The 13,108-nt window shown below is 49.0% G+C and overlaps 1 protein-coding gene across 1 annotated transcript in view; it reads left to right on the forward strand.

Moving 5' to 3' along the window:
• Positions 1–13,108, forward strand: part of LOC128690628 (carbonic anhydrase-related protein 10) — a 243,415-nt gene that overhangs the window by 571 nt on the left and 229,736 nt on the right. Inside the window, exon 2 of the mRNA XM_070089798.1 lies at positions 339–475. Coding sequence (XP_069945899.1) covers positions 339–475 — 137 coding nt within the window. The remainder of the gene's footprint in view (positions 1–338; positions 476–13,108) is intronic.

Below are 13,108 nucleotides of genomic sequence, written 5' to 3' on the forward strand. Positions count from 1 at the left end.
GCAGTTGTCTTCGCAAGTGATTTAAGTAAGGGGAGGGACTTGCAGTTATGTGATATTAAATGACCACAACTTCCATGGAGGGGCGAAATGTTCTTGTTGTCTGCAGTGATACACTTCGTGCAAGTTATAAAAGTAATGTAATTGCATATTTTCACAAACCATTTAGATCAGTGTGTATTTACTTCTAGACATTTAATAAGATTTTTAGTGAGAGTTTCTGGTTTATTCCTTAATACTCTAATACCAAATACACTGTTAATCTCAACTGACACTAGGAGCAACAAGCTCCTTTCTCACTCACTCTCGCACTTTACTCACTCTGGCTCTCTCTCGCACAGGGCCGCAGTTCTGGGGACTGATCAACCCAGAGTGGTCGTTGTGCACCCACGGTCGTCGCCAGAGCCCAATCAACGTCGAGCCCAGTACCCTACTGTACGACCCTAACTTACGACCACTCCACATCGACAAGCACAGAGTGAGTACCTACACTGATTATTATTATTATTATTATTATTATTATTATTATTATTATTATTATTATTATTATTATTATTATTATTAAGGTCATACACCTGGGTCACTCACCTACAGTGTTCACTTACATCATTCACCTGGACCAGTCACTGGACCAGCCACTGCATCATTCACTTGCGTTATTCACTTGCGTCATTCACTTGCGTTATTCACTTGCGTTATTCACTTGCGTCATTCACCTCAGGACTACCCGAAATAAAATTTGTATTTTAATGTACAATAAAAGATGTACATTTATCAGTTTTAATAAACCGGGAGGGAGATATACACCTTTTAGTGTATACCTCCCAGATATACACCAAAAGGTGTATATTTCCTAGTGTATATATAGACAGGCAATATACACCAGTAATGCTCTCAGAGACATTATTACCTGCAGTTTCACTTGCTCAGTGGTCTGTGTATATATGTACACCCTGACCCACTGAGTACACACTGTACAGTCACTCACCCACTGAGTATACACTGTACAGTCACTGACCCACTGGGTGCTCGCTGAACAGCCAGTGTACCACTTGGTACACACTGTACAGTTACTGTACAGCCACTGTATCACTGGATACACTGTAGTCACTGTACAGCCAGTGTATCACTGGGTGCACACTGTACAGTCACTGTACAGCCACTGTATCACTGGGTACACACTGTACAGTCACTGTACAGCCACTGTATCACTGGGTGCACACTGTACAGTCTCTGTACAGCCACTTTATCACTGGGTACACACTGTACAGTCACTGTACAGCCACTGTATCACTGGGTACACACTGTACAGTCTCTGTACAGCCACTTTATCACTGGGTACACACTGTACAGTCACTGTACAGCCACTGTATCACTGGGTACACACTGTACAGCCACTGTATCACTGGATACACACTGTACAGTCACTGTACAGCCACTGTATCACTGGATACACACTGTACAGTCACTTTGCAGCCACTGCATCACTGGGTACACACTGTACAGTCACTGTACAGCCACTGTATCACTGGATACACACTGTACAGTCACTGTACAGCCACTGTATCACTGGGTACACACTGTACAGTCACTGTATCACTGGGTACACACTGTAGTCACTGTATCACTGGGTACACACTGTACAGTCACTGTATCACTGGGTACACACTGTACAGTCACTGTATCACTGGGTACACACTGTACAGTCAGTGAACAAGCTGATAATTAATCATGTTTCTCAACCATAACAAGCACACGACTTTAAATACTTACCGAAGGTGATTAGAGAAGATAATAATGGGAACATCAGGCTGTCTGTACACGCTAATCACCTTGTAAAGAGCGCACGTACAGTGCGATGGATCTGGGCTGCTGGTACGTGGGTTGTGTGATACCCACTTGTGTGGGCCATCTGGGTTGTGTGGTGTGTGTGTTTGTGTGTGCATGTGTGTATATATGTGTGCGTGTCAGTGCGTGTACTCACCTAATTGTTGTTGTAGGGGTCGATTTATAGCTCCTGGCCCCATTTGGGTTGTGTGATGTGTGTTTGTGTGTGTGTGTGTGTGTGTGTGTGTGTGTGTGTGTGTGTGTGTGTGTGTGTGTGTGTGTGTGTGTGTGTGTGTGTGTGTGTGTGTGTGTGTGTGTGTGTGTGTGTGTGTGTGTGTGCACATGTGTGTGTCTCTCAAGTGCTACAAGTGTGACAATAAAAGTGTTAAGTGTGTCTTTGATCACCTCACCTCAGAGACAAGTGTTAAGTTTCCTCATAACTTCCTCCCATCACACTACGGGGCTCTCAACGGAGCTCTCAACGGGGCTCTCAACGGAGCTCTCAACGGGGCTCTCAACGGGGCTCTCAACGGGGCTCTCAACGGGGCTCTCAACGGGGCTCTCAACGGGGCTCTTAACGGGGTGCTCTGAATGGGGTTCTGAAAGAGGCGCTCAATGGGGCCCTCAAAGGGGTTCTGAACGGGCGCTCAGCGGGGCACCACCACCAACACAAACATACACACATACACGCACACACACACGCACACACACACATACATAAACACACACACATACATAAACACGCACACACATACATAAACACACACACACATACATAAACACACACACACACACACACATATAAACACACACACACACACACACACACACATACATACATAAACACACACACACACACACGCACACACACACACACACATACATAAACACACACACACATAGATCTTGGGGTGAGTATAACACCGAGCATGTCTCCGGAAGCACACATCAATCAGATAACTGCTGCAGCATATGGGCGCCTGGCAAACCTGAGAACAGCATTCCGACACCTTAGTAAGGAATCATTCAAGACACTGTACACCGTGTATGTCAGGCCCATACTGGAGTATGCAGCACCTGTTTGGAACCCGCACTTGATAAAGCACGTCAAGAAACTAGAGAAAGTACAAAGGTTTGCAACAAGGTTAGTTCCAGAGCTAAGGGGAATGTCCTATGAAGAAAGATTAAGGGAAATCGGCCTGACGACACTGGAGGACAGGAGGGTCAGGGGAGACATGATAACGACATATAAAATACTGCGTGGAATAGACAAGGTGGACAAGGACAGGATGTTCCAGGGAGGGGACACAGAAACAAGAGGCCACAATTGGAAGTTGAAGACACAAATGAGTCAGAGAGATAGTAGGAAGTATTTCTTCAGTCATAGAGTTGTAAGGCAGTGGAATAGCCTAGAAAATGACGTAGTGGAGGCAGGAACCATACACAGTTTTAAGACGAGGTTTGATAAAGCTCATGGAGCGGGGAGAGAGAGGGCCTAGTAGCAACCGGTGAAGAGGCGGGGCCAGGAGCTAGGACTCGACCCCTGCAACCACAAATAGGTGAGTACAAATAGGTAAGTACACACACATACACGCACACACACACACACACGCACACACACACATACATAAACACACACACACATACATAAACACACACATATACACATACATAAACACACACACACACACACACATACATAAACACACACACACACACATACACACACATACACACACATAAACACACACACACACACACACACACACACACACACACACACACACACACACACACACACACACACACACACACTCACACACACTCACACACACACGCACACACACACACACACACACACACACACACACACACACACACACACACACACACACACACACACACACACTCACACTCACACACACTCACACACACACTCACACACACACACACACACACACACACACACACACACACACACAGACTCACACTCACACACACTCACACACACACACACACACACACACACACACACACACACACACACACACACACACAGTCAGTCCTAGGACCTGTGCTGTTCTTGGTATATGTGAACGACATAACGAAAGGGATAGACTCAGAAGTGTCCTTGTTTGCAGATGATGTGAAGTTAATGAGAAGAATCAAATCGGATGAGGATCAGGCAGGACTACAAAGAGACCTGGACAGGCTACAAGCCTGGTCCAGCAACTGGCTCCTTGAATTTAACCCTGCCAAATGCAAAGTCATGAAGATTGGGGAAGGGCAAAGAAGACCGCAGACACAATATAGTTTAGATGGCTAAAGACTGCAAACCTCACTCAAGGAAAAAGATCTGGGGGTGAGTATAACACCGAGCATATCTCCTGAGGCGCACATCAGATAACTGCTGCAGCATACGGGCGCCTGGCAAACCTATGGATAGCGTTCCGATACCTCAGTAAGGATTCGTTCAAGACTCTGTATATACCATCTACGTCAGGCCCATACTGGAGTATGCAGCACCAGTTTGGAATCCACACCTAGTCAAGCACGTCAAGAAATTAGAGAAAGTGCAAAGATTTGCAACAAGACTAGTCCCAGAGCTACGGGGATTGTCCTACGAAGAAAGGTTGAGGGAAATCGGCCTGACGACACTGGAGGACAGGAGGGTCAGGGGAGAAATGATAACGACATATAAAATACTGCGCGGAATAGACAAGATGGACAAAGACGGGATGTTCCAGAGAAGGAACACAGACACAAGAGGTCACAATTGGAAGTTGAAGACTCAGATGAATCAAAGGGATGTTAAGAAGTATTTCTTCAGTCATAGAGAAGTCAGGCCGTGGAATAGCCTAGAAAGTGACGTAGTGGAGACGGGAACCATACATAGTTTTAAGGCGAGGTATGATAAAGCTCATGGGGCAGGGAGAGAGAGGACCTAGTAGCAATCAGCGAAGAGGCGGGGCCAGGAGCTATGATTCGACCCCTGCAACCACAAATAGGTGAGTACAAATAAGTGAGTACACACACATGCATAAACACACACACACACATAAACACACACACACACACAAACACACACACACACAAACACACACACACACATACACACACACACACATACACACACACACACACACACACACTGGAGTATGCGACACCAGTTTGGAACCCACACCTAGCCAAGCACGTGAAGAAACTAGAGAAAGTGCAAAGGTTTGCAACAAGACTAGTCCCAGAGCTAAGAGGAGCTCGGACTCGACCCCCGCAACCTCAACTAGGTGAGTACAACTAGGTGAGTACACATACACACACACACACACACACACACACACACACACACACACACACACACACACATACACACACACAGAATAAGAGAGAAGAATAAGGAGAATAAGGAGAACAGTCGTAGAGCCAGAAACGAATATGCACAGATAAGAAGGGAGGCCCAAAGACAATATGAAAATGACATAGCAGCGAAAGCCAAATCTGGCCCGAAACTGTTGTACAGCCACATTAGGAGGAAAACAACAGTCAAGGACCAGGTAATCAGGCTAAGGAAGGAAGGAGGAGAGACAACAGGAAATGACCGTGAAGTATGTGAAGAACTCAACAAGAGATTCAAAGAAGTGTTCACAGAGGAGACAGAAGGGACTCCAGAAAGACGGAGAGGTGGGGCACACCACCAAGTGCTGGACACAGTGCACACAACCGAGGAAGAAGTGAAGAGGCTTCTGAGTGACCTAGATACCTCAAAGGCAATGGGGCCAGATAACATCTCCCCATGGGTATTGAGAGAGGGAGCAGAGGCGCTATGTGTACCCCTAACAACAATATTCAATACATCTATCGAAACAGGGAGATTGCCTGAGGCATGGAAGACAGCAAATGTAGTCCCAATCTTTAAAAAAGGAGACAGACATGAAGCATTAAACTACAGACCAGTGTCACTGACATGTATAGTATGCAAAATCATGGAGAAGATTATCAGGAGAAGAGTGGTGGAACACCTAGAAAGGAATGATCTCATCAACAGCAGCCAGCATGGTTTCAGGGACGGGAAATCCTGTGTCACAAACCTACTGGAGTTCTATGACATGGTGACAGCAGTAAGACAAGAGAGAGAGGGGTGGGTGGATTGCATTTTCTTGGACTGCAAGAAGGCGTTTGACACAGTTCCACACAAGAGATTGGTGCAAAAACTGGAGGACCAAGCAGGGATAACAGGGAAGGCACTACAATGGATCAGGGAATACTTGTCAGGAAGACAGCAGCGAGTCATGGTACGTGGCGAGGTGTCAGAGTGGGCACCTGTGACCAGCGGGGTCCCGCAGGGGTCAGTCCTAGGACCAGTGCTGTTTCTGGTATTTGTGAACGACATGACGGAAGGAATAGACTCTGAGGTGTCCCTGTTTGCAGATGACGTGAAGTTGATGAGAAGAATACACTCGATCGAAGACCAGGCAGAACTACAAAGGGATCTGGACAGGCTGCAGACCTTGTCCAGCAATTGGCTCCTGGAGTTCAATCCCACCAAGTGCAAAGTCATGAAGATTGGGGAAGGGCAAAGAAGGCCGCAGACGGAGTACAGTCTAGGGGGTCAGAGACTACAAACCTCACTCAAGGAAAAAGATCTTGGGGTGAGTATAACACCAGGCACATCTCCTGAAGCGCACATCAACCAAATAACTGCTGCAGCATATGGGCGCCTAGCAAACCTCAGAACAGCATTCCGACATCTTAATAAGGAATCGTTCAGGACCCTGTACACCGTATACTTTAGGCCCATATTGGAGTATGCGGCACCAGTTTGGAACCCACACCTAGCCAAGCACGTAAAGAAACTAGAGAAAGTGCAAAGGTTTGCAACAAGACTAGTCCCAGAGCTAAGAGGTATGTCCTACGAGGAGAGGTTAAGGGAAATCAACCTGACGACACTGGAGGACAGGAGAGATAGGGGGGACATGATAACGACATACAAAATACTGAGAGGAATTGACAAGGTGGACAAAGACAGGATGTTCCAGAGATTGGACACAGTAACAAGGGGACACAGTTGGAAGCTGAAGACACAGATGAATCACAGGGATGTTAGGAAGTATTTCTTCAGCCACAGAGTAGTCAGTAAGTGGAATAGTTTGGGAAGCGATGTAGTGGAGGCAGGATCCATACATAGCTTTAAGCAGAGGTATGATAAAGCTCACGGCTCAGGGAGAGTGACCTAGTAGGGATCAGTGAAGAGGCGGGGCCAGGAGCTCGGACTCGACCCCCGCAACCTCAACTAGGTGAGTACAACTAGGTGAGTACACACACACTGGAGTATGCGGCACCAGTTTGGAACCCACACCTAGCCAAGCACGTGAAGAAACTAGAGAAAGTGCAAAGGTTTGCAACAAGACTAGTCCCAGAGCTAAGAGGTATGTCCTACGAGGAGAGGCCAGGAGCTCGGACTCGACCCCCGCAACCTCAACTAGGTGAGTACACATACACACACACACATACACACACACACACACACATACACACACACACATACACACACACACACACACTGGAGTATGCGGCACCAGTTTGGAACCCACACCTAGCCAAGCACGTGAAGAAACTACAGAAAGTGCAAAGGTTTGCAACAAGACTAGTCCCAGAGCTAAGAGGTATGTCCTATGAGGAGAGGTTAAGGGAAATCAACCTGACGACACTGGAGGACAGGAGAGATAGGGCGGACATGATAACGACATACAAAATACTGAGAGGAATTGACAAGGTGGACAAAGACAGGATGTTCCAGAGATTGGACACAGTAACAAGGGGACACAGTTGGAAGCTGAAGACACAGATGAATCACAGGGATGTTAGGAAGTATTTCTTCAGCCACAGAGTAGTCAGTAAGTGGAATAGTTTGGGAAGCGATGTAGTGGAGGCAGGATCCATACATAGCTTTAAGCAGAGGTATGATAAAGCTCACGGCTCAGGGAGAGTGACCTAGTAGGGATCAGTGAAGAGGCGGGGCCAGGAGCTCGGACTCGACCCCCGCAACCTCAACTAGGTGAGTACAACTAGGTGAGTACACACACACTGGAGTATGCGGCACCAGTTTGGAACCCACACCTAGCCAAGCACGTGAAGAAACTAGAGAAAGTGCAAAGGTTTGCAACAAGACTAGTCCCAGAGCTAAGAGGTATGTCCTACGAGGAGAGGCCAGGAGCTCGGACTCGACCCCCGCAACCTCAACTAGGTGAGTACACATACACACACACACATACACACACACACACACACATACACACACACACATACACACACACACACACACTGGAGTATGCGGCACCAGTTTGGAACCCACACCTAGCCAAGCACGTGAAGAAACTACAGAAAGTGCAAAGGTTTGCAACAAGACTAGTCCCAGAGCTAAGAGGTATGTCCTATGAGGAGAGGTTAAGGGAAATCAACCTGACGACACTGGAGGACAGGAGAGATAGGGCGGACATGATAACGACATACAAAATACTGAGAGGAATTGACAAGGTGGACAAAGACAGGATGTTCCAGAGATTGGACACAGTAACAAGGGGACACAGTTGGAAGCTGAAGACACAGATGAATCACAGGGATGTTAGGAAGTATTTCTTCAGCCACAGAGTAGTCAGTAAGTGGAATAGTTTGGGAAGCGATGTAGTGGAGGCAGGATCCATACATAGCTTTAAGCAGAGGTATGATAAAGCTCACGGCTCAGGGAGAGTGACCTAGTAGCGATCAGTGAAGAGGCGGGGCCAGGAGCTCGGACTCGACCCCCGCAACCTCAACTAGGTGAGTACAACTAGGTGAGTACACACACACACACACACACACACACACACACACACACACACACACGGCTTGACAGTATAAGCAGTGCACAGCTGTCAGATTTAAAACACAAAAAAACACGAAATTAAACCAAGACGTCGAAATACATGTTAAATTAAACTGTCTTAAGTGTAAATAAAATGAAATACACCGCTCAGTGTATATATCTTGGTGTATTATTATTGCTATTATTATTATTATTATTATTAATTTCATTATTATACTAGTATTATTATTATTGATATTAATTTAATTATTATTATTAATATTCTTCTTCTCCATATTATTATTATTAAGACACTGACGTGAGAACATAAAGAGAGGAACATTGATCAGTGAGACGAGGCGCACCAATGGTTAGAAAATCACATGTAAACAGCGAGTGTTGCTTCTGCAAACACACTTTAATGGTGACGGTAAACAAGGCAGTGTGTATGTGTGTGTGTGTGTGTGTGTGTGTGTGTGTGTGTGTGTGTGTGTGTGTGTGTGTGTGTGTGTGTGTGTGTATGTGTGTGTGTGTGTGTGTGTGTGTGTGTGTGTGTGTGTGTGTGTGTGTGTGTGTATAACATCTTATAATCAACTTGCACAAATAACGACCCTCAAAATCTCTGGCAACTTTCAGGGTGTTTGTTCCCTGTCGCGCTAACAGCCTCGTTTGGACCACTGGAGGACCTGTTTGGTGTTTGGTGCTTCCTTTGTAGGAGGAGGAGGAGGAGGAGGATGTGGAGGGAGAGGGGGAGAAGGGCAGGGGAGGGAAGGGGGGGAAGGAGAGGGGAGGAGGAGGGAGGGGGAGGGAGGGGAAGGGAGGGGGAGGGAGGGGAAGGGAGGGGGAGGGAGGGGGAGGGAGGGGGAGGGAGGGGGAGGGAGGGGGAGAAGGTGAGGGAGTTGAATATGAAAAGACAATTTGTAGAAGAGAATCTTTGATCAGACTGAATCAAGAGTTTTATTTGGACAAATATTACAAGCACAGGTGTGAGGCACAGGTGTGAGTCACAGGTGTGAGGCACAGGTGTGAGGCACAGGTGTGAGGCACAGGTGTGAGTCACAGGTGTGAGTCACAGGTGTGAGTCACAGGTGTGAGTCACAGGTGTGAGGCACAGGTGTGAGTCACAGGTGTGAGTCACAGGTGTGAGTCACAGGTGTGAGGCACAGGTGTGAGGCACAGGTGTGAGGCACAGGTGTGAGTCACAGGTGTGAGGCACAGGTGTGAGTCACAGGTGTGAGGCACAGGTGTGAGTCACAGGTGTGAGTCACAGGTGTGAGTCACAGGTGTGAGTCACAGGTGTGAGTCACAGGTGTGAGTCACAGGTGTGAGGCACAGGTGTGAGACACAGGTGTGAGTCACAGGTGTGAGTCACAGGTGTGAGTCACAGGTGTGAGGCACAGGTGTGAGGCACAGGTGTGAGGCACAGGTGTGAGTCACAGGTGTGAGTCACAGGTGTGAGTCACAGGTGTGAGGCACAGGTGTGAGGCACAGGTGTGAGGCACAGGTGTGAGTCACAGGTGTGAGTCACAGGTGTGAGGCACAGGTGTGAGGCACAGGTGTGAGGCACAGGTGTGAGTCACAGGTGTGAGGCACAGGTGTGAGTCACAGGTGTGAGGCACAGGTGTGAGTCACAGGTGTGAGTCACAGGTGTGAGTCACAGGTGTGAGGCACAGGTGTGAGGCACAGGTGTGAGACACAGGTGTGAGGCACAGGTGTGAGTCACAGGTGTGAGTCACAGGTGTGAGGCACAGGTGTGAGGCACAGGTGTGAGACATAGGTGTGAGGCACAGGTGTGAGGCACAGGTGTGAGTCACAGGTGTGAGTCACAGGTGTGAGTGACAGGTGTGAGGCACAGGTGTGAGGCACATGTGTGAGACACAGGTGTGAGACAGAGGTGTGAGTCACAGGTGTGATGCACAGGTGTGAGGCACAGGTGTGAGTCACAGGTGTGAGGCACAGGTGTGAGGCACAGGTGTGAGGCACAGGTGTGAGGCACAGGTGTGAGTCACAGGTGTGAGGCACAGGTGTGAGTCACAGGTGTGAGGCACAGGTGTGAGTCACAGGTGTGAGACACAGGTATGAGTCACAGGTGTGAGGCACAGGTGTGAGTCACAGGTGTGAGACACAGGTGTGAGTCACAGGTGTGAGGCACAGGTGTGAGTCACAGGTGTGAGTCACAGGTGTGAGTCACATGTGTGAGGCACCGGTGTGAGGCACAGGTGTGAGTTACAGGTGTGAGGCACAGGTGTGAGGCACAGGTGTGAGGCACAGGTGTGAGGCACAGGTGTGAGTCACAGGTGTGAGGCACAGGTGTGAGTCACAGGTGTGAGGCACAGGTGTGAGTCACAGGTGTGAGTCACAGGTGTGAGTCACAGGTGTGAGGCACAGGTGTGAGGCACAGGTGTGAGGCACAGGTGTGAGGCACAGGTGTGAGTCACAGGTGTGAGGCACAGGTGTGAGGCACAGGTGTGAGGCACAGGTGTGAGGCACAGGTGTGAGGCACAGGTGTGAGGCACAGGTGTGAGTCACAGGTGTGAGTCACAGGTGTGAGTCACAGGTGTGAGGCACATGTGTGAGGCACAGGTGTGAGGCACATGTGTGAGACACAGGTGTGAGACAGAGGTGTGAGTCACAGGTGTGAGGCACAGGTGTGAGGCACAGGTGTGAGTCACAGGTGTGAGTCACAGGTGTGAGGCACAGGTGTGAGGCACAGGTGTGAGTCACAGGTGTGAGGCACAGGTGTGAGTCACAGGTGTGAGGCACAGGTGTGAGTCACAGGTGTGAGGCACAGGTGTGAGTCACAGGTGTGAGTCACAGGTGTGAGTCACAGGTGTGAGGCACAGGTGTGAGTCACAGGTGTGAGTCACAGGTGTGAGGCACAGGTGTGAGGCACAGGTGTGAGTCACAGGTGTGAGTCACATGTGTGAGGCACCGGTGTGAGGCACAGGTGTGAGTCACAGGTGTGAGGCACAGGTGTGAGGCACAGGTGTGAGTCACAGGTGTGAGTCACAGGTGTGAGGCACAGGTGTGAGGCACAGGTGTGAGGCACAGGTGTGAGGCACAGGTGTGAGGCATGTGTGAGGCACAGGTGTGAGTCACAGGTGTGAGTCACAGGTGTGAGTCACAGGTGTGAGGCGCAGGTGTGAGTCACAGGTGTGAGGCACAGGTGTGAGTCACAGGTGTGAGTCACAGGTGTGAGTCACAGGTGTGAGGCACAGGTGTGAGTCACAGGTGTGAGGGGCAGGTGTGAGTCACAGGTGTGAGTCACAGGTGTGAGGCACAGGTGTGAGGCACAGGTGTGAGTCACAGGTGTGAGGCACAGGTGTGAGTCACAGGTGTGAGTCACAGGTGTGAGGCACAGGTGTGAGGCACAGGTGTGAGTCATAGGTGTGAGTCACAGGTGTGAGTCACAGGTGTGAGTCACAGGTGTGAGTCACAGGTGTGAGGCACAAGTGTGAGTCACAGGTGTGAGGCACAGGTGTGAGGCACAGGTGTGAGTCACAGGTGTGAGTCACAGGTGTGAGGCACAGGTGTGAGGCACAGGTGTGAGTCACAGGTGTGAGTCACAGGTGTGAGGCACAGGTGTGAGGCACAGGTGTGAGTCACAGGTGTGAGTCACAGGTGTGAGTCACAGGTGTGAGGCACAGGGGTGAGACACAAATGGGAGGCACAGGTGTAAGACACAGGTGAGAGGCACAGGTTTGAGGTACAGGTGTGAGGCACAGGTGTGAGTCACACGTGTAAGACACAGGTGTGAAGCACAGGTGTGAGACACAGATGTGAGGCACAGGTTTGTGATTGGTGTGAGACACAGGTGTGATGCACAGGTGTGAGACACAGGTGTGAGGAACAGGTGTGAGACAAATGTGAGACACAGGTGTAAGACAGAGGTATGAGGCAGAGGTGTAAGACACATGTGTGAGACACAAGTGTGAGACATAGGTGTGAGACAGTTGTGACACACAGGTGTGAAACACAGGTGTGAGACACAGGTTTGAGGAACAGGTATGAGAAACAGGTATGAGACATAGGTGTGAGCCACCTGTGTGAGACACAGGTGTGACACACAAGTGTGAAACAGAAGTGTGAGGTACATGTATGAGACACAGGTGTGAGACACAGGTGTGAGACACAAGTGTGACACACAAGTGTGAGACAGAAGTGTGAGGTTCATGTGTGAGACACAGGTGTGAGACACAGGTGTGAGACACAAATGTGAGACACATGTGTAAGGCAAAGGTATGAGGCAGAGGTGTAACACACAGGTGTGAGACACAAGTGTGAGACATAGGTGTGAAGCATTTGTGTGAGACACAGTTGTGACACACAGGTGTGAGGCACAGGTGTGAGGAACAGGTATGAGACACAGGTATGAGTCATAAGCGTGAGGCACAGGTGTGGACACATATATGAGACACCGGTGACAGGTGTGAGACACAGGTA

This window comes from Cherax quadricarinatus, chromosome 29 (assembly GCF_038502225.1).
Source record: "Cherax quadricarinatus isolate ZL_2023a chromosome 29, ASM3850222v1, whole genome shotgun sequence".
NCBI lineage: Eukaryota > Metazoa > Arthropoda > Malacostraca > Decapoda > Parastacidae > Cherax > Cherax quadricarinatus.